At 41.7% G+C, this 26,836-nt stretch overlaps 1 protein-coding gene across 4 annotated transcripts in view; it reads left to right on the top strand.

Annotated features, from left to right (window-relative positions):
- The window catches only part of ydjc (YdjC chitooligosaccharide deacetylase homolog), a 54,198-nt gene extending 36,690 nt beyond the window's left edge, over positions 1-17,508 (top strand). For 2 of the 4 annotated variants that reach the window (XM_047381406.1, XM_047381407.1), the window contains exons 6-7: positions 8,974-9,151; positions 16,917-17,508. In XM_047381406.1, coding sequence (XP_047237362.1) covers positions 8,974-9,151; positions 16,917-17,247 — 509 coding nt within the window. In that variant the 3' untranslated portion in view covers positions 17,248-17,508. Of the gene's footprint in view, positions 1-8,973; positions 9,152-16,916 lie in introns of those variants that run through there. The other 2 variants (XR_007040612.1, XM_047381408.1) reach the window with 2 other exon arrangements.
- The last annotated feature ends 9,328 nt before the right edge of the window (positions 17,509-26,836 follow it).

Below are 26,836 nucleotides of genomic sequence, written 5' to 3'. Positions count from 1 at the left end.
GGGTTAGGGTACACCAACCGGTAAATCAAGAGGTTCACTTTTTGGCTCAGCTCTCTCTTCACCAAAACAGACCACCACAGCGTCCTCTTTACTGCAGCGGCCACACCAATCCATCTGTTGATCTCCCGTTCCATTCTCCCCTCACTCAGGAACAAGACCCAAGATACTTGAACTTCTCCAGTTGAGGCAGGAACTCCCCTCTAACCTGAAGAGGGCAAGCCACCTTTTTCCAGTTGAAAACCGTGGCCTCGATTAGAGGAGCTGATCCTCACACCAGCCGCTTCACACTCTGCTGGGAACCGCCCCAATGCATGCTGTTGGTCTTGGCTAGTGGGGGCCAGCAGGACCACGTCATCTGCAAAAACAAGCAACAAAATCCACTGGTCCCTAAACCATCCCCTCTGGCCCTTGGCTGCGCGCATGAAAAGTTATGAACATGGCCGGTGACAAAGGGCAGCCCTGCCGGAGTCCAATTTGCACCAGGAATATGTCCGACCAGGGAAGCTGAGGAGTGTGATCCCCTTGTAGTTGGCTTCAAGGTACCCGTCATCCACCTCAGAAGTCCTACAAGTCAGCCAGAGCCGATAGGACTTCTTCTTCAGCATCCTTTACTGCCGGTGTCCACCACCAGGTTTGGGGATTGCTGCCGTGACAGGCACTGCAGATCTTACGGCCACATTTATGGGCGGCAGCATCGACAATAGAGGTGGACAACATAGTCCACTCGGACTCTTTGTCTCCGACCTCCTCCGGAATCTGGTCAAATATCACCCGGAGGTAGGAGTTAAATACATCCCTGGCTGAGGATGCCGACAGACGTTCCCAGCAGACCCTCACTATACGTTTGGGTCTGCCAAGTCTGTCTGGCTTCCTCCTCATCCCGTGGATCCAACTCACCACCAGGAGATTATCGTTGGACAGCTCAGCCCCTCTCTTCATCCAAGTATCCAAGACAAGCAGCCGAAGGTTCAAAGACCCGACTACAGGAGATCATCGACCTCCTGCCTAGGGTGTCCTGGTGCCGAGTGCACTGACAAACACCATTATGCTTGAACATGATGTTCATTATGGACAATCCGTGACTGTCCAATAATGAATCACCACACAGGTTCAGATCGGGGAGGCCATTCCTCCCAATCAAACCCCTCCAGGTGTCACTGTCTTTTTCCACGTGGGCATTGAAGTGAAGAGAGGGGCACTATCCAGTACTCTTGACAGGGACGGCATGAAGGCCGGGTACTTAACTTCTGAGGTATGTGCTTCGCGCACAGTAGAACCCCTTGCAAAATCTGAAAGGTAACCAGTACGTGTGTAAAGGGCTGCAATTTGACTCCTCTTCTCCTTTAAACTGAAAAGAATTACCAATTTTTCTAATAACCGTTAAACACAATAAACACATAAATGCAAATAAAAAATATTCCAACATACTCCACATCATTGATTGGCCTGTAGGCCGAAACAACAGTTGGAGACCTCTCTCCGACCCGAAACTGCAGGGATGCAACCCTCTCATCCACCCGTGTAAACCCCAACACGATCCTCTTTGCACCAATCCTTCATGGTTCCCCCTGCAGTGGTTCCATCTTCTTACTTGTTCCCACATGCCATTAACAAGACAGGCAGCAGCATTTTGAACAAGCTGAAGACATGATAGAGATGCTTCAGTGACACCAGCATAAAGTGCATTACACTAGTCAAGATGAGTTGAGATAAAGGCATGTACAGGTCCTTCTCAAAATATTAGCATATTGTGATAAAGTTCATTATTTTCCATAATGTCATGATGAAAATTTAACATTCATATATATTTTAGATTCATTGCACACTAACTGAAATATTTCAGGTCTTTCATTGTCTTAATACAGATGATTTTGGCATACAGCTCATGAAAACCCAAAATTCCTATCTCACAAAATTAGCATATCATTAAAAGGGTCTCTAAACGAGCTATGAACCTAATCATCTGAATCAACGAGTTAACTCTAAACACCTGCAAAAGATTCCTGAGGCCTTTAAAACTCCCAGCCTGGTTCATCACTCAAAACCCCAATCATGGGTAAGACTGCCGACCTGACTGCTGTCCAGAAGGCCACTATTGACACCCTCAAGCAAGAGGGTAAGACACAGAAAGAAATTTCTGAACAAATAGGCTGTTCCCAGAGTGCTGTATCAAGGCACCTCAGTGGGAAGTCTGTGGGAAGGAAAAAGTGTGGCAGAAAACGCTGCACAACGAGAAGAGGTGACCGGACCCTGAGGAAGATTGTGGAGAAGGGCCGATTCCAGACCTTGGGGGACCTGCGGAAGCAGTGGACTGAGTCTGGAGTAGAAACATCCAGAGCCACTGTGCACAGGCGTGTGCAGGAAATGGGCTACAGGTGCCACATTCCCCAGACCTGGGCTACAGAGAAGCAGCACTGGACTGTTGCTCAGTGGTCCAAAGTACTTTTTTCGGATGAAAGCAAATTCTGCATGTCATTCGGAAATCAAGGTGCCAGAGTCTGGAGGAAGACTGGGGAGAAGGAAATGCCAAAATGCCAGAGGTCCAGTGTCAAGTACCCACAGTCAGTGATGGTCTGGGGTGCCGTGTCAGCTGCTGGTGTTGGTCCACTGTGTTTTATCAAGGGCAGGGTCAATGCAGCTAGCTATCAGGAGATTTTGGAGCAGTTCATGTTTCCATCTGCTGAAAAGCTTTATGGAGATGAAGATTTCATTTTTCAGCACGACCTGGCACCTGCTCACAGTGCCAAAACCACTGGTAAATGGTTTACTGACCATGGTATCACTGTGCTCAATTGGCCTGCCAACTCTCCTGACCTGAACCCCATAGAGAATCTGTGGGATATTGTGAAGAGAACGTTGAGAGACTCAAGACCCAACACTCTGGATGAGCTAAAGGCCGCTATTGAAGCATCCTGGGCCTCCATAAGACCTCAGCAGTGCCACAGGCTGACTGCCTCCATGCCACGCCGCATGGAAGCAGTCATTTCTGCAAAAGGATTCCCGACCAAGTATTGAGTGCATAACTGTACATGATTATTTGAAGGTTGACCTTTTTTGTATTAAAAACACTTTTTTTTAATTGGTCGGATGAAATATGCTAATTTTGTGAGATAGGAATTTTGGGTTTTCATGAGCTGTATGACACAATCATCCGTATTAAGACAATGAAAGACCTGAAATATTTCAGTTAGTGTGCAATGAATCTAAAATATATAAATGTTAAATTTTCATCATGACATTATGGAAAATAATGAACTTTATCACAATATGCTAATATTTTGAGAAGGACCTGTACATTGGGGAGAACAAGTATTTCATAGACTGCCAATTTAGCAAGTTTTCCCACTTGTAAAGCATGTAGAAGTCTTATTATTTTTTATCATATGTACTCTTCAACTGTCAGTGGTGGAATTTTAAACAACAATCCAGAAAATCACATTTAGTAGAGAAACCTTTGTTTGCAATTACAGATATCAGACGTTTCCTGTATGTCTTGACGAGGTTTGCACAAACTGCAGCAGGGATTTTGGACTACTCAATACAGATCTTGAGATCCTTCAGGTTTCGGGGCTGTCGCTGGGCAGTACGGACTTTCACCTTCCTCCAAAGATTTCCGCTTTTGTTCAGGTCTGGAGACTGGCTAGGCCACTCCAGGACCTTGAGATGCTTCTTACAGAGCCACTTCTTATTTGCCCTGGCTGGGTGCATTGGATTGTTGTCATGCTGTAAGACCCAGCCATGACCCATCTTCTATGCCCTTACTGAGGGCTAAGATCTCCCGATACATGGCCCCGTCCATCCTCCCCTCAATACGGTTCAGTGTTCCTGTCCTCTTTGCAAAAAAGCATCCCCGAAGAATGATGTTTCTACCTCCATGCTTCACGGTAGGTATGGTGTTCTTAGGGTTGTAATCATCTTTCTTATTCCCCCAAACACAGCGAGTGGATATTAGACCAAAAAACTCTATTTTTGTCTCATCAGACCACATGACCTTCTCCCATTCCTCCCCTGGATCATCCAGATGGTCCTTGGCAAACTTCAGACAGGCCCGGACATGCAATGGCTTGAGCAGAGGGACCTTGCATGCGCTGCAGGATTTTAATCCATGGCGGCGTAGTGTGTTAATAATGGTCTTCTTTGAGACTGTGGTCCATCCGTCCTACTCGCAGGAGAAGAAGTGCTGCCATCAAAACAAATCACTGCTTTTTAAAACCACAGATTATCCTTGCCTGTTTTCCAGGTTTTGCCGGCATGTTTTTTTTGTGGGCGCTATGTCCGCTGTCGGGATCATCTTTTTACCTGCATGCGAGCACACGTAACTCAGCGTGTCAGTGTCGTTGATGCTGAGTATGAGCACTGTGTTTTTGTCCAGCTTTTAAAAAGTAGAGTGGCAATGACGCAGGGACAGGAATCACTCATGACGTGATCTAATAATATTAATGACATTAACTGTGAAAACGTACTATTACTACATGCCGTGATCTTCTTGGGGGGTGTGCGGTCTTGTTGGTGGGGCAGGGCAGGGCGCCCCTCTTGGATAATGGTAGGGGAAACGCTGTAGTGCTTGGTCTCTTCAGACTCACTATAAGTAGCTTGTCAGAAACTGCTTTTATCACCTTAGACACATCTCTAAACTTAGATCTTTTGTATCAAACACAGAACTAGAAATGATTATCCACACTTTTATTTCGTCCCATTTGAACTACTGCAACAGTCTTTTTAAATGTTTAGCCTGTTAATTCAGACGAACCCACCGACGGAGGGATGCCCATTTTTCGCTGCCTCTAAAAGTAGGTCAAACACCGCCAGATTTTTTTTCCTAAATCCCTTGCAAGAGGAGGCTTTAATTTTTACAAAGCAATTCGCTAAATTAGTTTTTCACAAATACTTTTGGTTTTACAGCAATTTAAACAAACAATATGATGCTTAGGGGGTCCTTCAGGTGTTTCCTGTAACATTGTATGGATAGACTAAGGTCTATCCCTAAAATGCTACAGGAAACACATATGCTTAACCGAGGTTATAAAAGTGGTAGTAACTTTTGTTTTACGCACAGTTTGTTTTTCGCATTGCTACGCACACAGCTTGCCTGTTGTTTCGTGGTTTTTCCGTGAATTTCGAACATTATGATGTCACAGAAGAGTAAAACAAACACTTCTGAAGCCTTGGAAACAATTTTGCAGGGCAGTGACCTCGAAGTAGAAGACTGCTTCTTCGGAAAGCAGTTTTAATTTTGAAGTGGATGAGGATCTTCTTCGGGACCCGGTTCACGAGTAAGTTGGAGTGCTACTTTTTATTTCCACCAACTTTACATTACATGTCAGCTATTTCATCAATGCTTTACTGTTTTTTTTTTTTTTACATTTGTAACTACTTTTGTGCGTCGGTAGTTTTATTTGTGATCGATTCGGCCTGTTATATTAGCCACCCCTTTAGAACAAAATGACTGCGGGGCCTGTTTGTGGAACTGGTCCAAGGCCATCTATATAGCTGTTATATTATTGTTACTTTAATGTTCCAAAATTACATCATTGCCTTTGTATGTTATTTCATTATTTTTTGTGTACAGTAGGAAATAATTTATTATGTGTATTTTTATTCTGTCCCAAAAATAGGAGCAACTCTTACAAGTCAACAAAGATAGGTAAACAACTCTCAAGGCGGGCGAGTCAGGCAACCTCTAGACATGATAATGACGAGGACAAATGGCACTGACATTGAGGCACAAGCTCCTACATTTACCCAGAGGCATCCTCCAGGACCTAGACTTGATATCACAAAATCATGGTCACCGCAGACCCGGTTGAGGCTGCTTTTTAGTGCAAGCACCATCCAGACCATAGTCAGTTATACCAATTCAAAGGCGCAAAGGATAATTTCAGCTGGCAAGAATTTCCTGTGGTCACCAAATTTGTGTATATAGTTTTTATTGCTTATTGTTCTTGCACATTTGTTAATATACCGTATTTTCCGCACTATAAGGCGCACTTAAAAACCTTTAATTTTTTCAAAAAATGACAGTGCGCCTTGTAATCCGGAGCACCTTATATATGGATCAATTGGTTAATTGGTTGATCCATACTGGTTGTACACGGCGCTCTGTCAAAATGTTTCAGTACGACTGGTAAACTACAAAGCCGCACCGCTTGCAGCATTACGGCTACCGTAGTCAGGGTTGTCGCCGAAGTAATAGCGGTAAACACCTGTACTATGCTTACTCCTAGTCCAACACCACTTGTGTGTGTATAACGTTTGAATGTACTGTTGCAGGAATCGCCTGAACTATATGTGATTAGAAGGTCAGTGTGTGGGGTGTATGTTTCGTGTGTGTGTATGGAAGATGTTGACATTACTCCTCCGGACAGAGGTGGCGCTGTGTGCTGCCGTAGCTGAGAATCAAGAGTGAAGGAGTGACGTCGGTATTATTGTGTGTGTGGGGTGGGTAGAGACGGCGACCGGAGCAGCGGTGTATGAGTCTTTAAGCCCTGTGTTTTTACGTGCTGCAAAGTCATTAAAAAGAACCCCGAATCTCATCAACAACTCAGTGTTTTGATGCTGTTTCTTCATGCTCAACTCAGCAACGTATGAGTGAGGGAGTTAACCCCGAGGAAACTAGTAACTTCGGCCCTGGAGAAAGCGTCTCCCCTGTGTCATCAGACTACGGTCAGGGGACAGAAACAGGAAAGGTTAACAGTACTAACGTTTGATTTAGTGCATCAAACTGTTTCTTTTACGTGTTTACTGAATCAGGGAAAAGTTCCCTTTCACGTTTTAACTAACGTTTGATTTCAACTTCAACTTCATAGACTCCAATGCATTCCTAACGTGCGGTTGGCTCTATTCAATAGAATTCTATGTAGAGGAGACCTTACCATGAGAGTGAATGGAGTTATCAGAACGCTGGTTTGTAGAGTATTAATAAAGTTTGACTGACTGACTTATCTGACTGTTTTGTTGACATTCTCTTTAGCACAGCTCCATCTAGTGGATGCATAACGCAACCCCAGTCAAACGTTTGACTGCAATAGCTTCTATTCTAGGCGCCTTATAATCCGGTGCGCCCTATATATTAAAAAAGTTATAAAATAGGCCATTCATTGAAGGTGCGCCTTATAATCCGGTGCGCCTTATAGTGCGGAAAATACGGTAGTTTTTATTGATGTTTGTTTTTTTAACATTTGTTTATTTAGTTTTTATTGATATTTTTTTTTTGCAGATTTGTTTACATTGTTTTTCACTGCTAATTCTTTTTTTTTCAATAAAATTCCTCCAGTTGAAAATAAAAGAATACATTTTACTTGGATTTCTTTCCATAATATTGGTTTTATGCTGTGCACAATTGTACAGTTTGATGAGATACAGGGTAAATGTCATGACCAAAGGCTGTTTCATATGCAGGAGTCCTACAATGGAAATCAGCACATTTATTTGACCAGATTCTCTTTTATGAGATGAAAAACACATTCGGCACAGTTTTAGGACATTTTGAAAAATTGTGTCAAAATCCCAGTTCCGCCTGGCACATTGCCCACTGAAAATTTTGTGGTACAAATATCCTTCAACTGATGACGTCCATTTTTGCTGCAATTATTTAGGGGGAGGGATTAGATTTTTCTTCTAAGGGGGTGCTAAGGTAGTACTTTTTAACACATTCATATATGAAAATCTATATAGCTCGATCAATATTCAATATCAGATGGTATGTTTTTACAATATATTTTCTGTAATGTGCATTTATGTTACGCTCTATGTAATGTAGGCATTTCCATGGAAAATGCACATTATAAATGGCTAATAATGACAATAATTGTCAATATGTGTCAATGTTAGGCTGAAATCATGGAAGTGGTTGGCACAAATAGCACTGCTAGCATAAAAATAAAATCATAGGTTTAAAAAGAGCAAATCACCCAATGTGAATGCCTACCAGCTTCATCAGCAGTTATGTCCAGCCATTGGAAGGCTTTTTTCCATGCTGGATAAATGCTAAACCTCTATTTCTTCTGCTTGTTAAGCCCTCCAACAGCAGAAATGATGTCCTTGTAAATGACTGACACAGTGCTAGTACTTGCTGCAGGCCTGTCATTTTGCTCCTCGCCATTAGTGGAAGGACCATCACCCAATTTGTGCTTAGCAGCTACCGGGAAGAACTCTGTCATACAGCGCCGTTTATACCCACCCTTCGTAGCTGACATGATTTTAGAAAGCTTTACCATTAGCGGTCACACAGGGTCATAGGGTGAAAGGAAGCAGGAACAGACTCAGCGCATGCGTAATAGTCGACATAAAAACCACACGGAGGTAGCCCACATGTCAGTCAAAGGGCCGCTATGCTCATAAAAAGTGAGCGTATTGGCCTAATTTCAGGATAACAGTGACAACATTGCTGTGGGCTATTTTCATGGTGTTTTCCATTGTTCGTTTTATAAATAGTTTTGGTGAGGCTCAAAACAAAGTTTTTTTCTTTGTTTAATCACAAATAGATCAGACAATAATATTAACCTTAAGAGGTTAATATTATTGTAGTTGCTCTTGAGTTTTAAGTTGCAGTTTCTCTGCACTACCTCTTCGAAAATGTTCTACTTTCTCCTGCTCCCATGGCCAATCAGTAAACAACAATCTGTTCACCTCACATGTAGTCCCTACTCAGCCCTGATTGTAGCTGCTCAGAAATTAGGCAAAGCAGGTACCAGTACAGAAAAAACAATAATGGAAACGCTTGCAAATTGGGTTAAGTGGACTGAGGCCTGGCTAAATGGAGCCAGTGGAAAAGGGGCATATGTAACCAATTCTGAATGCGACTACATGATTGGACTGTATTGTAATGAACTAAATTATTTGAATTGAATTTGGATAATTCTTTGATTAATTGTAAAGTGTCTTGGGGTGCCACTTATGTAATTAGAAACCATAGAAATAAACTTAATGTCAGGCAGGAGGAGTCATTTTTGTTGTATTGCTTATACTTTCCAGATGTTCGTGAAGTGTTCGCACAAGTCCTCTCAGATCTAAGGATTCCATTCACTCGTATTCCAGTAGAGCCAGGTTTACACAACTGTCCGTGGGTGCCAGCACACCTCCACACTTTTTACATGCAAGTGGAAAAGGATGCCCTGGACTCAGTCCCTATCTTCAAACACTATGGAATCAGGTATATTTGTGTGTTTATAACATAATCTTAAGCAACACCTGGGTGGCAGTTTTTTTGGTGAGGTTCTCCTTAGTTGTGTTTTGTTACTATGAATCTGAAAATGTTATTTAAAATAATGTTTTTATATTTTATCAAATAATATTTCGGTCTGTTCAGGGTTATCCTGTGAATACCAGCCCAGTAAGGTGGTGGTATTAGGACAAAATAGAAAGGTTTGAGGCAAGCTCTGACATTATTGAACAGCATAAACTCTGCACACATGGAACGAATTCAAACAATTTCTTAAAATACAATAATTTATTAACTAACATAAGTCAACTCAAAGTCAAACATATTTCAATCAACAAACTCTTTACTATGCTAAAACAATTCAACTAACTATCAAGCAGAATTAAAGAATAATGAAGACTAATGGGTCTTCAATATAAACAAGTTGATTAAAGATTATTGAAAATCATGACCAAAAGAGTGATGCAACATTACCATGCAATGTTTATGTTTGAGAACCAAGGATTATCTTGAAGAATCTGGAAGTTAAGGTAAGTTAGTCAAGAGCCAAATCTTTCTGGAGAAATGGGGCTTAATGGTGTTTCATAGCTGTTAGCAGTTAAAAGCTAACAAAAGAAGCTGATAGCTTAGCAACAGAATCAAACACACACCTTTAAAATACCGTTAATAAAAAGGGTTAAAATGCATAAGCGCGGACGGCGCGTTATGATCAATCTTCTGTGTTTAAAATCACCCTTCAAGTAAAGTTTGTCTTAACTTTAAAAACACACAAACACGGAACACCAAAAACTGAGCACGTGTGCTGCAGATAGCCTGCTAACACTAAGATAGCAGAGTTTCACACAAACAAAACCATAAACTTCATAAAATGGAAAACGTTCAGATCATAAATCTTTCTCTATTACTCTGCCCAAACCCTAACCTCGTATGAACCATGCTGAGGAGTTGTCCGGGCGATGACAAAGTTTGAAGAAAGCTCTGTGAACAAAGGGTTAGCTTCCAGCTAACCTCCGGAGCAGTGGCTGGGCAGCCCGTTCTGTCCGCTGACCACACTGCACGTTACCACTGTGATGCGGCTCCTGTTGTCGTCCTTTCAGACCGGGAAAAACCGCTCATCTCAGCTTCGTAGAGACAGCGTCTCTACTGGGGACTTCTCTGGAACACAGTTTGCTTCTGCAGGCCTCAGACAGAGAAAGTCATTCCAGGCTTGTACCTTAATTATTACCCCCTTTTCATGAACAAATACTGGATACACAAACAGTAATTCATCCGTACTTAACTCAGTGCATATGATCGATGATCGTATGACACTCTTGGATCAAGTTGAACAATTATGTCTTTTTGCCAGCAAAGAGACATTAGCGCGCTGTGCCTCCCCTGTCCCGATGATCACCGGTGTGGAAGAGAAAGAAGGTAGCAAGAGCGGTGCTTTTATTTGGACAGTGACGTCACAGTTACCCCGTTTACTGGCTGTGCCGGAAGTAGGTTAATGCAATTTATTTTGAAAGTTCCAGAAAAGTTTGTACCGTATCTTTCATGTTGTTTCCATGGCTGTGGGTCCCAACAATTGCAAGATGTGATGTAGCGCTCAGAATTGTTGTCTGAGTGCCAAGAAAAAGCCCAACAGATTTACTTTCACAAGTGGAGCATTACGGCTAATGCTTTAAAGCTCTGCTTGATATTTATAAAAAGAAACTTTATTAGAAACTACTTTGGCATTATTACAGTTGTTACGGACACAGAGACAGAAATGAAAAGGAAAAAAATAAGAAGCACGAAAGAGAGAGGAGGGGCAAAAAGGAAAAGGGGAGAGAAGGAAAAAAGAATGGAGGAAAGAAAGAAGGATGTAGAGAATACAAGATAACACCCTGCTTGCTTCTACATCTGCAGAAACGTTCATATTACGAGCTTTTCTACCGAAAAGTGCACGGTACTTATCAATGCAAGATGTATTTAGTGGTAAATTCGGCTCAATATAGAACATTTGTGTATCTGTTAACACCTGAATCTAAACACCTGTGGATCTGAGTGTGAGCGCGCTTATGTACACAAGGTTTCTCCATAAAAATATGCAATAGTGAGTGTGAGGAGCCACAGAACTGTCCCCTGGACCCGGGACAGATACGGAGGAGATCCAAGCCACAGACATCCAAAGGCCCCCCAGAGCACAGGAACCCTGGGGGAACCACCGCCGGGACTACCACAACCCCCCAGAGAAGAGCAGGGGAGAGTCCCAGGGGAACCACCCAGCAGCCACAGTGCAGAAGCCCCAGGGAGCTGCAGCGATGAGCCCACAGGCCCCGCTGGCAGCCGTCTACGCCCGAGCAGATTCAGCCATGGACCCAGAGACCCGAGACCATGGGACATATCACTCCCCAAGCCCGACCGAGCCCAGGGGTCCAGGCCCCGGCAAGCAGCCACCGGGAGTGAGCCAGCACACACCAAAGCACCCAGCCCCAGATACCAAGAACCACAAGTACACCGGCGGGCAGAGACATCAACCACTGGCAGGTAGTGTGGCGGGGAGGGAATAGGCCCCACATTTGATGGGGGGCTTAAACTGATCCAGGAAAGGGAGCAGCCCAAGACCCAACCTGACACAAAAAACAGGCACAAACAGTCACAATCACACATTCCCACACTCATGCGTACACTTAAAAACACACACCTACACACCCAACGTAAAGACAAACAACAATGGATGTCGTACCCTCACTCACACTCCCCAAACATACTCTATACTCCCAGGTCCAGGTGCCGATATGAGCAATAGAAAAATGCCACACGTCAAGAAATTGTTAATATTACCGAAGTGAATTGGGATATGTAATATTGATACTACACAAAAATAATGTGGCAAATGAGTGAAATCAGTAAATTTGTGAAACTTCATTTGCGTGTTGTTTATACCTATAAAACCAGTTATGTAGAGTTCAGCATAGTAGAAATTGTTGATTTGAATATGAATTTATATATACACAGACCATCAATTGGTATTATTTGATTGCAAGGAGCTCGAATGTCAAGAACTGCTGTAGACATGAATCAAATAACACATAAATTTAATCAGAAACAAGATGCTTGGTAAACACATTAGACATAACTGCTAGCATCTAGCCAAGTTAGATATGGGTTGCATTGTAGGTTTGCCTGAGGTCGGGGGATTGTATCATACAATTTTCTGGCAAGTGGAATGTCTAGATGCCATTAGGGCCCATTCAAACCAGTGACTGTGTGAGGACACCCCCCCACATCATGTCCCCACACATCATGTCCCCACACATCATGTCCCCTCTTAGCAGGGGGTAAATTGGATGACATAAGTACCTGGCCTCATCCAACCTCCAGCACCTAACAGCTTTCAAAAGGATTGTATTGTTTAAGTGATTGTACATTCCACCTCAATAGGACAGACACCACATAGCAAAAAACAAACTCGCCTATTAACTGATTACTTAAGTTATTGTCCAACGTCTTGGGTCCCTTAAAAGCACAATTTCTTTTGCAGGAGCTTGCAGCCACAATTAAAGATTTTGAGAACTTTAAAGTTCACGCATAACACTTGAGGGTCAGGTTGACTGATCTCATGTTCACTGACTTATTTCTTAAATTCTTTTGGTTTAATTTTTTTAAACAAAGTTATGCAAACGTTTCAAGTCACTGGCTTTCATCATAGTATAACATGCATTGATTTTATTTTATTTTAAACAAATGAAAAGGTATGTGATTACCTGACAAGGATCATTTTACCTTTAACCTTCATAGAGTGTATACCATACACCATACATTCAGTTAAATTATTATAATTTTTTAATGTAATTGAATGTAATGTAATTGTTTTGTAAAAATACATTGAGCATGATGTGCCATTGTCAATACACTATGAATTATTTATATTTTTGGTGTGTTTTCTGTATGCAAACATATACTAAATACCTTTTTATTTAGTAAACATTTAGATTCAGATTTTCTTTTATTTAGTGTTTCATTACTAAGCATTGAGATCCAAAACATTTCAGTCTAAGACAGAAGTTCTTTTTCTAGCATAATAAAGAACAAAGTAGCTGGAGAGCCGGGTTTGACAAGATGGTAATGCGTGGCCATGGCATATTCCGTGTTTCATATAAAGATGGCTGTCTTGGGATTGGAAATCTATTGCTTTAATGTTCTTTTATTTGTCCAATGTATGCTTTTTATCTGGGACATGTAAGCATACAATTATATTCAATAAATTTGATTATTAAAAAGTTCATTTCAGTAACTCAGTTCACTAAGTTGAACACATTGTATAGATTAATACTGATGTTTTCAAGCCATTATTCCTGTTAATTTGAATTACTTGCTGATAGCACAGCATCACAAAAATAACTAAATTGTTTTGGACGAAGCAATTGTAGTTTTTGTGTAAAGAAAAACATCAAAATACGTGTTTCCAGCACAGGAGATACCTTGACAATTGCTGCTCAGCTATAGAAACACCTAGTTTTTTTTTTTTTATCCAATTGGCAACCTGTTTCTTTCAGAACCCATTGTTGTCATCGTCTTTTGGTCAGTTCTTGTGGTCAGATTCTTTTTTCTGTTTGAGTGGATACTGGCGCATTTTGCTGCTGCTACTTACTGGTAACTTTCACGTGTTTTTAGATTTAATGGATTTAGCAATCTCCTCAGTTGATACCTACTGTTGCACATTTCCGGGATACTCAATTATAATCCACAATTTAACTGTTACCCCGTTAACTGTTGTCCCCTTTCGCTAAGAATTTGTGTACATATTAGATTGCTGGACTGGGTAATGGAAGAAGCAAAAAAACAAATAACTGATGAATGAAATATGAGATTGCTCTTCTATAAGCAAGCAACTGAAGCCAAAACAGTGGACAGCTGGCAGAATTCCTAGCCATGTGTCTGTGGTGTGCACTGATCAGCATGGATCACTTGACAGATGCTTTTATCCAAAGCCACTTTCAAATGAAACTGATAATGCGGTACATATTAAAGCTAATTATTATTGAGCAATTGAAAAAGCAAAATACTCATTCCAAAGCCTAACAGCAAACCTTGATGATCGTACCAAGACCCTGGATACCACCATCCAGGCAAAGAATGGAACAGAAGCCCTGCTGGTGCAAGCATGAAATGTGACCCTTCAACCTAGTAAGAGGACAGCTACTAGAACATGGGTACCTACCTACATTTTACCCTAAACAGTTCAGAAGTGCAAGAAATAAGAACAATTTTCTCTGATTAAATTTACATCCAGATTTTTTTTTTCAACCAACATCCGGACTGCTTCTGGCAGATTATACTTACTTATATAATGCATAATTTCCAATGCTGCTGCCCAGCTTCAAGTAGTGACAAGAAGAGCCAACCCAAACCTATTACCTGGTTGTTTAAAGCATGTTTCGCCTCTGGAAACAATCTGGAGTGGACGAAAATGTCAATTTCAAATCTTTTAATCGAAAATCTCCTCCAAACCATTAGTCATTTACTTGGTGTCACAGGTGATCCTGAAAAACCTATGATTCACCCGGTGTAACCTGCCGTCTTTGGGCTTCATGAAGGTCAAGGGAGTAATGCAGTCTTCAGAGCCTAATGGGGTATGAGCCATTAGGTCTGGATCTCCTCCCTATGGAGCTTGAAGGCTCCTTAGAAAAGATGGGATGATGGCTCTCAGAAGAGTACAGTCATTGTTAAACAGTTTAATCCAGTTTCTGGATTTTTGTTTTACATTCCTTCGTTCACAGTTGAAGTGTACCTATGACAAAAATTTAAAACTTGTACATGCTGTACGAGTGGGAAAACCTGCAAAATCGGCAGTGTATCATATACTTGTTCTCTCCACTGTAAACATAAGGATGGAATTATGAATCTAAGCATGATCTAAAATAACAGCAACTGAAGAACTAAGAGAAAGCAGACTAGGAACTCAAACTCAAAACCTAACAGGCAGATCATGAAAAATATAAAGTTTAAAAAAATGACACACCAGGTAGTGTCTTCAAATCTTGAATCATCCCTTGGGTCTGCTGCTACTGCTCCATGCTGCTTAACTTCATCTCCGGTTGTTTCACTCACATATGCCACATATACTGTAACCCTGGATTAACACTGCATCTGCTCTGCTGCACGCTGCAAAGTCCGAAGGAGCTCCAAGAAGCATATGCAAGTTACACAATAAAAGCCAGTGATAAGTTAAACCAGGTAAACTGCTTCACTTTTTGTTTTATGAGTCCAGATATTTTCATGTTTAGTTCTACAATGGGTGAGTACACTGAGTGCAGCAAAGCTATATTAGTTGCTTAGTTTGGCAGTATTTAATGTTTAATTGTTTGGTTTAGAATACCTTGGTTAATGTATTTAGCCCAGTAACTGAACTAATTGAATTAATGTAAACAATTGCTAAAATATACACGTATATATAAATATATGCATGTTTTTATTAATATGGTGAGATCTAGTCCATCTGTAGTGAATTATTTTGAAAATCTGAAAGTTGTGCTCGCTCTGTTTTCTGTTGGTGTGATATGATTCATACATATTGACTTTGGCCATGCTCCGGCATCCGGCAAAAATAGACTGGTTGAATTGGATGCTTCTTCTCTCTCTGATAGTGACTGAAATATATTTAAGGAAACATCAGATTCTTCGCTACTGTGTGTGTTGTCAGCCATTGTAGCAGTTGTCAGCTTACGTGTGGGGGTTCCCCTTTTGCATCATAAAAGAATGCAACAAAAGTAGTAGAAAAGCGAAGAAGTAGCCTGGAATACCCTTTTAGTGACATTTATGACCATGTATCTGAAATTAACAACTGTTCATTTCAGCGGCATGAATTTACTTTTTGAAATATTCTATTAATGTCATAAACATTTGATGTCACAACAGTCTTAGAGGTCTAGAAGCAGTTCTTTTGTGCTTGTGATCTGGCTTGCACTTTCATCTGTGGGACCTTATATATAGTTTTCTTCCTAAAATAATAATAAAAGTAAATTTTTTTCAGGAAGCAAAAAAATTCATGAAATATATGTAACAGTTATTAATAATTTCATCCAAAAAGGTAATAACAGATGAGTGTTGACATAGCCATTTCTTATGGTCCTTTTGATTAAGCTGCATGTCTTTTTCAATTAGATCATAAATGTGGAAAATTAAAAGAAAAACAGTTAATGAAGTAATCTTTAAAAAGAACAAAAAGAGTTGACAGACAGAAATAAAATACTAAGTATGCAATATATAATGCCTAGCCTATATTGTGGTAATTCTTATCGCTTATCAATAGGGGATGAGCCCGAAATTATGAAAATAGCTTCAGTGGCTAGATTTAGGTTTTTCCTAAAGCGGTCGCCATTTTGAAAAGCTTGTAAAACTGTCTCAGTCACAGTCTTGACATCGGCCATTATACAACAGGCATGGAATTGCATGACCTCCTCAACTGAGGATTTAGACAATTTTACAAGAGGAGGCTAGGATCAGGATGAGTTGATTTAGGCAAAAAAAAAAAAATTTGTCAAAAATGACTTGTGCTGTTATTTTAGGAAAGTGGCAATATACAGGTGTCTGCCATTCCAAATTGTGTCCAATCAACTAAATTTACCAAATTAAGCTGTGAAAGTATATAAAAATGATCAGTGGAAACAGGGTGCACCTGATCTAAATGTTTTAGCCTAATGGCAATAGCTGTATACATTGGATTTTTTTTTCTTCTGTTGAGACTAGTAAATCTTATTGAAAATGTAATACATTATAATGTCCACAGGTGGCCTGACGTGTACTTGGGACTCTCCACCATGGGTCAGAACATGTCATTCTCCAGACTGCAGAGGGCTCTCAAGCAAGCTTTGGCAGCAAGAACATCTGAAACTATCTCCAGAAGAGCATCAGGCCTTCATCAACCTGTCATCACAGCAGAGCTTATGGTTCATCCAGGTTACCCAAGTCATCCTGAGGATGGTGGCTGTGGGGAGGGCCCAGATGACTTCTCCCAGTCCACTGAAAGAGAACATGAGCTGAATGTGCTCAGAAACCCATCTGTCTTGCAGCTTTACTGCCAAGAGGGAGTTCAGCTCTGTAGCTTTAAAGACCTTTGACAACTGCTGTCTCAAAATAATAGTTTACACTTGTGGATTAAGTTTATATATGTACAGTCATCTGAGATGTGCATAATACTAACCTAGCCTTAAAGGTTTAAATACAGTAACCGGTAACAGTTGTCCCATATGGGATATAAATGTTGACTAAGGATCAATCATTGATACCTAAATATGGCAAGTATTCAGAGTGAAACATTCCTTAAATTCTTTTGGGACAATGTGTATTAAACAATTAGAATTAAAATTAGAGGAGCTCGATTAACCTTTCCTTTTTTTCCTAATGCAATATTAGTGGGGAATTTCAGCATATACTATATTCCCAAAAGTATTGGCTCACACCATCAAATCAATGAATAGCCATGAAAATGTTACAATCACTTTCATGGCTACAGGTGTATAAAGTTTGGTGTGGAGAAACTTGACTGGCCTGAACAGAGTCCTGACCTCAAGCTTTTTGAACACCGTAAGGATGAATTTGAGCAGAGGCTGCAATCCTGGTTTTCTTATCTACATATGAACACACTCCTAAACCTTGTGGAAAGCCTTCCTAGAAGAGTTGAAGCTCCTATTGCTGCAAAAGTGAGTCAGTGCCATATTAACTCTTAAGGCACGGTTACATTAAACATACACTTTTTACCCTTAGGTCCCAACACGGTACTAAATTTTGTTTTTTTCATTTTCACTGCATCAGATCTTTTCAGCAACTTCAGACCTATCTATAAATATAAAGTTCTTCATATTTGTTTAAATTTTTCTATGTTTTATGCCCTCTTTGTCAAAAAAACACCAGATATTTTTGAAGGGCAAAAACACAAAATATGCTAAATTTTCCAAAAATAAACACTAATGTGGAATATTTTAGAAGTGGGTGTTACATAAATCTTTTATGTTCACAGCATAGAATCTTTTCAATAACTTCAGACCAAGCCACAAACGTTCAGCTTTTTCTTTTAGGATTGCCATGCATTTACAACCCAAAGCATAATTTAGAGATTATACTAAGGTTATTTTGCACGCATGTGTTCCACATTTGGCACACCATTTCCACACTTTTGTGCTGAGGGCACAAGACACAAGAAGTCTCCGCTTCCTGGAAGGTCCTCGCTGTGGTTCCTCCTCCACTTGGACCTGTCGTTCCTTCTTCTGGATCTGGCTCTGGGCTTGTAAGACCAGCCTGGCTGCAGACAGTCCTCTTGGCAAACGACTTCTCTTTGCCTTGACAGGGTGGATTAGAGCTATGCCAACCTGCTTTAGGAAGAGACGTCTGAACCACTTGTTACTGTTCCAGTCAGGGTCCACAGAGGTGAACAGGACATAGACATGGTAGCAGGATATGTCTATCATGTGGTAGAATAGACACATGGGCCACCTGCGTGTCTGCCGACGGCAGGAGTAAGTGCCACAACCCTGCAATAGAAAAAATATTGATCATGTAACATCCGCATCTTTCTTATTACTTTAAAAAATACAAATGTACAGAAATAGTCTTTGGCTTTTAGACAATCATACATAAAGAGTAACATCAAAACATCTACTGATAATGGTTAATAATAAATGTATAAATTGGCATTACCTGGTCTAGAAGGTCCACAGCTCCTTTGCACCTGTTGTAATCTAGGATTATATGTGGTTTTTGTTTTACTGAATCCTGGATCTCTGTGTCATCACAGAAAGCCCAAATCTTCAACCCATACTTTGGCTGAGTGAACAGCAGCCACTGAAAGAAACCAGCTGTTCATGAATGCATATGTCTTTCCTTAGGTTAAACAGCTTGGGGAGGTGGGAGCTCCATCTGCTCCAAAGGTCCCCAATCGGTGCAACTTGTCTTTCCTGTGCTGGTCTGGTCGGAACAGTTTATCATCAAACCTTGGGGTCAAATTGATCTGGAAAAATCTCTTCTGGGACATTGTTGCATCAAAAATTGCACGCCCTGACTCGTCCCACTGGCTCTTGGTGGACTCATGCTTTGACCTGAACATGCCTGCTAAGATCAGCAGCCCCAAGTAGGCACACAGCTCCTCTTCAATCAAATCATCCCATGCATTTGCTGATCTCCTCCCCTGCAGGTTTGTGAAGTGCAGGATTAGCTGCAAGATGTCATCATGGAAAAAAAGGCCAAATGAAGTCTTAGGGCTGAAGATTGGTCCTGCAGTCAAGATAGGAGGAGGAAAGTACAGAATGGCCTCTTCACTCTCATCGGACTCCAAGACTGCTGCAACAGCCTCCTCTGGAGTTGGTCTTCTCTTCATGGTAGTCTCCTGGAGAAACGTCTGCAAACTGCAGGCTACAAACTATTCTCACAGAAGATGCACCTGCAAAAACGTGTTTGCCACACATCCAATAGGAGAGAGGGGATTCTCTCTTGATAAAGAAAACATGAACAAAGCCAATTTGTCTCTTATTTCTACCAATTACACATACATGTACACAAATAGAAAAAAATATTTTCTGAACCACATTTACGCCACTCCTTTATAGTGTTCCTTGCACACCAAGGCTATTTTTGTGGTGTTATTTTTTTGACATGCATTTTCAAAGGTAAGAGAACCATTTTCCCCAAAATAAATACAGGAAAATAGAGTTTTCTCTGTATTCTGAAGGTAGAGACTTAGAGATTATTTTGGTGCTCATGGGAAAAGTATAATAAAATGCCAAGATTACAGTGCATCAAAAATATATGGTTATAATGGGAGTCAATGGGACCAAAATGGTACAGAAGGTAAAGGGTGTGTGCAAAATGCATAGCTCTTGTTTTACATACTTTGCAATCAAAAGGATAAAGACATTTTAAAAGTGCAAAGCAAATCCTTGCCAAGTTACCTTTAAGCTGACTGAGATATTGAAAATCAAAAACACCAAATAATCAGAAAGTACACATTTGGCCCCCTATGGTGCCTCAAGGTTGAAAGATGTCTTAAGAATGGTATGTCATCAAAGTTCACTTGTACAGGTCCTTCTCAAAATATTAGCATATTGTGATAAAGTTCATTATTTTCCATAATGTAATGATGAAAATTTAACATTCATATATTTTAGATTCATTGCACACTAACTGAAATATTTCAGGTCTTTTATTGTCTTAATACGGATGATTTTGGCATACAGCTCATGAAAACCCAAAATTCCTATCTCACAAAATTAGCATATTTCATCCGACCAATAAAAGAAAAGTGTTTTTAATACAAAAAACGTCAACCTTCAAATAATCATGTACAGTTATGCACTCAATACTTGGTCGGAATCCTTTGGCAGAAATGACTGCTTCAATGCGGCGTGGCATGGAGGCAATCAGCCTGTGGCACTGCTGAGGTCTTATGGAGGCCTGGGATGCTTCGATAGCGGCCTTTAGCTCATCCAGAGTGTTGGGTCTTGAGTCTCTCAACGTTCTCTTCACAATATCCCACAGATTCTCTATGGGGTTCAGGTCAGGAGAGTTGGCAGGCCAATTGAGCACAGTGATACCATGGTCAGTAAACCATTTACCAGTGGTTTTGGCATTATGAGCAGGTGCCAGGTCGTGCTGAAAAATGAAATGTTCATCTCCATAAAGCTTTTCAGCACATGGAAGCATGAAATGCTCCAAAATCTCCTGATAGCTAGCTGCATTGACCCTGCCCTTGATAAAACACAGTGGACCAACACCAGCAGCTGACACGGCACCCCAGACCATCACTGACTGTGGGTACTTGACACTGGACTTCTGGCATTTTGGCATTTCCTTCTCCCCAGTCTTACTCCAGACTCTGGCACCTTGATGACATGCAGAATTTGCTTTCATCCAAAAAAAGTACTTTGGACCACTGAGCAACAGTCCAGTGCTGCTTCTCTGTAGCCCAGGTCAGGCGCTTCTGCCACTGTTTCTGGTTCAAAAGTGGCTTGACCTGGGGAATGCGGCACCTGTAGCCCATTTCCTGCACACGCCTGTGCACGGTGGCTCTGGATGTTTCTACTCCAGACTCAGTCCACTGCTTCCGCAGTGGAATTGGCCCTTCTCCACAATCTTCCTCAGGGTCCGGTCACCTGTTCTTGTTGTGCAGCATTTTCTGCCACACCTTTTCCTTCTCACAGACTTCCCACTGAGGTGCCTTGATACAGCACTCTGGGAACAGCCTATTCGTTCAGAAATTTCTTTCTGTGTCTTACCCTCTTGCTTGAGGGTGTCAATAGTGGCCTTCTGGACAGCAGTCAGGTCGGCAGTCTTACCCATGATTGGGGTTTTGAGTGATGAACCAGGCTGGGAGTTTTAAAGGCCTCAGGAATCGTTTGCAGGTGTTTAGAGTTAACTCGTTGATTCAGATGATTAGGTTCATAGCTCGTTTAGAGGCCCTTTTAATGATATGCTAATTTTGTGAGATAGGAATTTTGGGTTTTCATGAGCTGTATGCCAAAATCATCCGTATTAAGACAATAAAAGACCTGAAATATTTCAGTTAGTGTGCAATGAATTTAAAATATATGAATGTTAAATTTTCATCATGACATTATGGAAAATGATGAACTTTATCACAATATGCTAATATTTTGAGAAGGACCTGTATGTACAGACAAGCAATCCAATGCTTTTCACAATATAGTATACATATAGAGTACATTACATAGAGGTATAAATACTAAACACACAAAAATAACTAACTTAGTTAATATAGCCACATCTGGACATTCTGACCAATTAACATAAACAATCAGCTGGAACTAACACGATTTGAGTACACAGAGCACAACCCTCAGGATTTTGGAACTGAAATACACCTGAATATGAACTTTTTTTCAATCACCAACACCAGCTGCAGTTATTATACAAATGAACAACATAATCACAGCTCACATCAAAAAACAATTTGAAAACCCATCCATTTTAACATTAGAAGTCTGTATTCCTATAAACTCGAGAACTATTTACATACATTTTCATTCTCATTTGATATTATTGCAATATCTGACTTGGATGAACCCAGAAAGGTGATCTGATTGTTTTCAGCTTGATGGATATGAATTATGGTTTAACAACTATGAAATACACAGTAACTGTTCTTGGATAAAAAGGATTAAAAAAAAAGAAAAATGCATTTTATAAAAAGTTAATAAAAACTAAATAAGCTAAAACTAAATACAAGAGATACAAGAACAAATCCACAAATATTTGAAGAATATGTAAAAATATCTCACAAGAAAATATTTAAAAAAATATATATATAATATGAAGCAATTCTGGAATATCATAACTAATATCAAAAATGGCACAAATAAATTAGAACAACCTTATTATTTTATTGATAAAGGAAATAAAAATTATGACATGAATGAAATAGCTTCCAGTTTTAATACATTCTTTGTAAATCTTGGATCTGACTTGTATAAAAACATCCCTAAAACACCAAACACGGCACAAGATAAATTAATAGAAAGAAATCCAAACTCAGTGTTCCTTAGCCCAATAACAGAAATAATTGATATTGTTAAAAAATTAAAAAATAAAAGATCCACTGATTTACACAACATTGATATCTCCTTGGTAAAACTTGTTATTGAGGGGATTTCAAAACATACAATATATCAGTAACCTGTCAAACTGCTTCATTTCCTAATCTAATGAAAATAGCCAAAGTAGGCCCAAAAAAAAAAACAAAGTACCAATATACAAAAAACCCGTATCTGTTACCACAATTCTCAAACACTTTAGAAAAACTGTTTAATAGTAGACTGGAAACATTCTTAGCAAATATAATTGAATCACTGAAAGTCAAAATGATCAACAACACTGGCCATACTGGAAGCAATAGAAGACACAACTGCTGTAGATAATAGGAAAATTACTGCTGGAGTGTTTGTTATTAAAATAGCTGTTGACACAATAAATCATAATTTACTGTTAATGTTCAGAGGGCTTGTGTTACAAGGGGTTAAACATTATGTGACAGACAACAGTAGGTGAAAGTGGGAGATGTGAGTTCTCAGTGTTTGGACATTGCTGGTGGGGTTCTAGAAGTGTCAGCTTTGGGTCCTAAATTCTTTATGATTAATGTAAATGACATGCAAAACAAATGAAGTTATGAAATTTGTTTTATTTGCTGATGACAAACATTTTTTGTGTTGGAAATTGTCTGGAATAGTTGTTAAAAGATAATGAGGAATTAAAAAAGTTAAAAATATGGTTTGATTGTAACAAACCATATTTTTAAATGTGAGCAAAACCCAAACAATATTTGTGAACTGTAAAAGGTCAGGGAACTGAAAATACAGATAGATGAAGTGATTGTTGAAATGTTACACAAAGTCAAATTTCCTGGTGTCATTAATGATGAGAAACTGATCTGGAAAACTTTACATCAGATACATTCAATTAAAATATCAAAATGTATTTCTATACTGTGCATTCTGTACTGTTTCTGGGTTTTACCATATTTGAGTTACTGTGCAGAGGTTTGGAGAAACAACTATAGAACAACACTACAATCATTGAAACTTCAAAAAAGAGCAATAAGAATAATTAACAAGGCTCTGTAATTATTAGAAAAACAAGGAAAGGTTTCTGTATTTCTGTCTGTTGAGTGAGGCTTTGGATTAGACTGAATGTGGAGTTTAAGCAACGTCCAAACATGAAACGATTTAAAAATTGGTATGAAAAGATAATAGGTCAATATCAAGTAAATACTAAGTAAATATCATTATTACTATCATTATTACCTTTACTACTGTACATTGTGATATTGTCTTTAGAAGGGAGTCATAGGGGTTTATGGTATTTTTTGATTTTGGATTACAAATGTGAAGCCATGGAGAAGGATTCTGGCAAACCGTCTGGCGCCTCAGGAGGGGGAAGAAACAGTGCTTCGCCAACACTGTTTACAGTGGGGGTGGGGACCTCGACTGGGGACATTATCGTGCAGTGGAAGGAGTACTTTGAGGATCTCCTCAATCCTGCCATCATGCATTCCCTGGTAGAAACAGAGGCTGGGGACTCGGGGTTGGACTCTTTCATCATCCAGGCTGAAGTCACCGAGGTGGTTAAAAATCTCCGTGGTGGCAGGGCTTCGGGGGTGAATGAGATCTGCCCTGAGTACCTCAAGTCTCTGGATGTTGTGGGGCTGTCATGGTTGACACGCCTCTTCAACATTGCGTGGCGGTCGGGGACAGTGCCTCTGGACTGGCAGATTGGGGTGGTGGTCCCCCTTTATAAGAAGGGTGACCGGAGGGTGTGTTCCAACTACAGGGGGATCACACTCCTCAGCCTCCCTGGTAAGGCCTACGCCAGGGTATTGGAGAGGAGAGTCCGGCCGATAGTCGAGCCTCGGCTTCAGGAGGAGCAGTGTGGTTTTCGTCCCGGGTGTGGAACACTGGAGCAGCTCTATACCCTCTACAAGGTACTCGAGGGTTCATGGGAGTTTGCCCAACCGGTCCACATGTGTTTTGTTGACCTGGCAAAAGCATTCGACTGTGTCCCTCATGATGCCCTGTGGGGGGTGCTCCAGGAGTATTGTTCGGGGGCCCTTTACTAGGGGGCCATCCCGGTTCGCATTGCCAGCACTAAGTCGGACCTGTTCCCGGTGCATGTTGGACTTAGGCAGGGCTGCCCTTTGTCACCGGTCCTGTTCATAACTTTTATGGACAGGATTTCTAGGCGCAGCCAAGGGCCGGAGGGGATCTGGTTTGGGTACAGAGGATTTTGTCTCTTCTTTTTGCGGATGATGTGATCCTGCTGGCCCCATCTAGCCAAGACCTACTGCATGCGCTGGGGCGGTTCGCAGGCGAGTGTGAAGCGGCTGCGATGAGGATCAGCTCGTCCAAGTCCGAGGCCATGGTTCTCGACCGGAAAAGGGTGGCTTATCCTCTTCAGGTTGGAGTGGAGTTCCTGCCTCAAGTGGAGGAGTTTAAGTATCTCGGGGTCCTACCCTCACCTATGGCCATGAACTTTGGGTCATGACCGAAAGAACGAGATCCCGGATACAAGGGGCTGAAATGAGCTTCCTCCGTAGGGTGGCTGGGCACTCCCTTAGAGATAGGGTGAGGAGCTCGGCCATCTGGGAGGGGCTCGGAGTAGAGCAGCTGCTCCTCCACATCGAGAGGAGCCAGCTGAGGTGGCTCGGGCATCTATACCGGATGCCTCCTGGACCTTCCTCAGGAGGTGTTCCAGGCACGTGCCACCGGGAGGAGGCCCAGGGGACGGCCCAGGACACACTGGAGGAACTATGTCTCTTGGCTGGTCTGGGAACGCCTTGGGCTCCCCCTGGAGGAGCTGGAGGAAGTGTCTGGTGAGAGGGACATCTGGGCGTCTCTGCTGAGTCTGCTGCCCCGCGACCCAGTCCTGGATTAAGCGGAAGACGACGAGTACGAGGGATTACAAATGTATGAAATTAAGTATACCCCTCCTTGAACCGCCACCTTAACGTGGTGGAGGGCTTTGAATGCTCAAATGATCCTAGAGGCTATGTTGTCTGGGGCTTAAATGCCCCTGGGAGGGTCTCCCATGGCAAACAGGCTCTAGGTGATGGGTCAGACAAAGAGCGGTTCAAGATACCTTCATGAGGACCACAAAATTAAGGCATGTGACATTGCCCAAAATGGTGGGACCCACCCTGGAGCTAGGCCTGGGGTCGGGATGCGTCAGAGGGTGCCTGATGGCTGGGTTGCTCCTCGGGAGATTGAGAGATAATAGTTGGGCTTGCCTCCATGCACAGCGGGGGCTCTGGAACCCATCTCCTTAAGAGGGGCTGGACTCTCTTCTACTCTGGAGTGGCCCACAGGGAGAGGTGGCGGGCTGGGGTGGGTTTGCTTGTTGCCACCAGCTCAGCCATCTCGTGTTGAGGTTTACCCCAGTGGATGAGAGGGTCGCATCCCTGCTCCTTCGGGTTGGGGACAGGTCTCTGACTGTGGTTTCAGCCTACAGGCCAAGCGGTAGTGCGAAGTACCTGGCCTTCTTGGCGTCCCTGTCGGGGGTGCTGGATAGTACTCCATTATTCTGCTGGGGGACTTCAACGTCCACGTGGGAAACAACAGTAACACCTGGAGAGGCGTGATCGGGAGGAATTGCCTCCCTGATCTGAATCCGAGTGGTGTTTCGTTATTGGACTTCTGTGTTAGTCACAGATTGTCCATAATGAACACCATGTTCAAGCATAAGGGTGTTCATCAGTGCACTTGGCAGCAGGACACCCTAGTCAGGAGGTCGATGATCGACTTTGTTGTTGTGTTGTCAGACCTTCGGCGGCATGTTTTGGACACTCGGGTGAAGAGAGGGCCCGAGCTGTTCACTGATCACCACCTGGTGGTGAGTTGGATCCGCTGGAAGAGGAAAAAGCCGGACAGACTTGGCAGGCCCAAGCGAATAGTGAGGGTGTGCTGGGAACGTCTGGCAGAGCCCTCTGCCAGGGATGTATTCAACTCCCACCTCCGGGAGAACTTTGACCGGATTCCGGGAGATGTTGGAGACATAGAGTCCGAGTGGACCATGTTCTGCGCATTTATTGTTGATGCTGCTGCCCGTAGCTGTGGCCGTAAGGTCTGCGGTTCCTGTCGCCATGGTGGTTGTCTTGTGGGACTCCTTAGGCGGCTGACGGGTACTGTGACGCCAAGCGTGCCATGGCCCAGG

The sequence above is a fragment of the Girardinichthys multiradiatus genome, chromosome 12 (genome assembly GCF_021462225.1).
Source record: "Girardinichthys multiradiatus isolate DD_20200921_A chromosome 12, DD_fGirMul_XY1, whole genome shotgun sequence".
In the NCBI taxonomy this organism is placed as follows: domain Eukaryota; kingdom Metazoa; phylum Chordata; class Actinopteri; order Cyprinodontiformes; family Goodeidae; genus Girardinichthys; species Girardinichthys multiradiatus.
The sequence above is the reverse complement of the archived record's forward strand: the minus strand, read 5'-3'. Positions and strand labels throughout refer to the sequence as shown.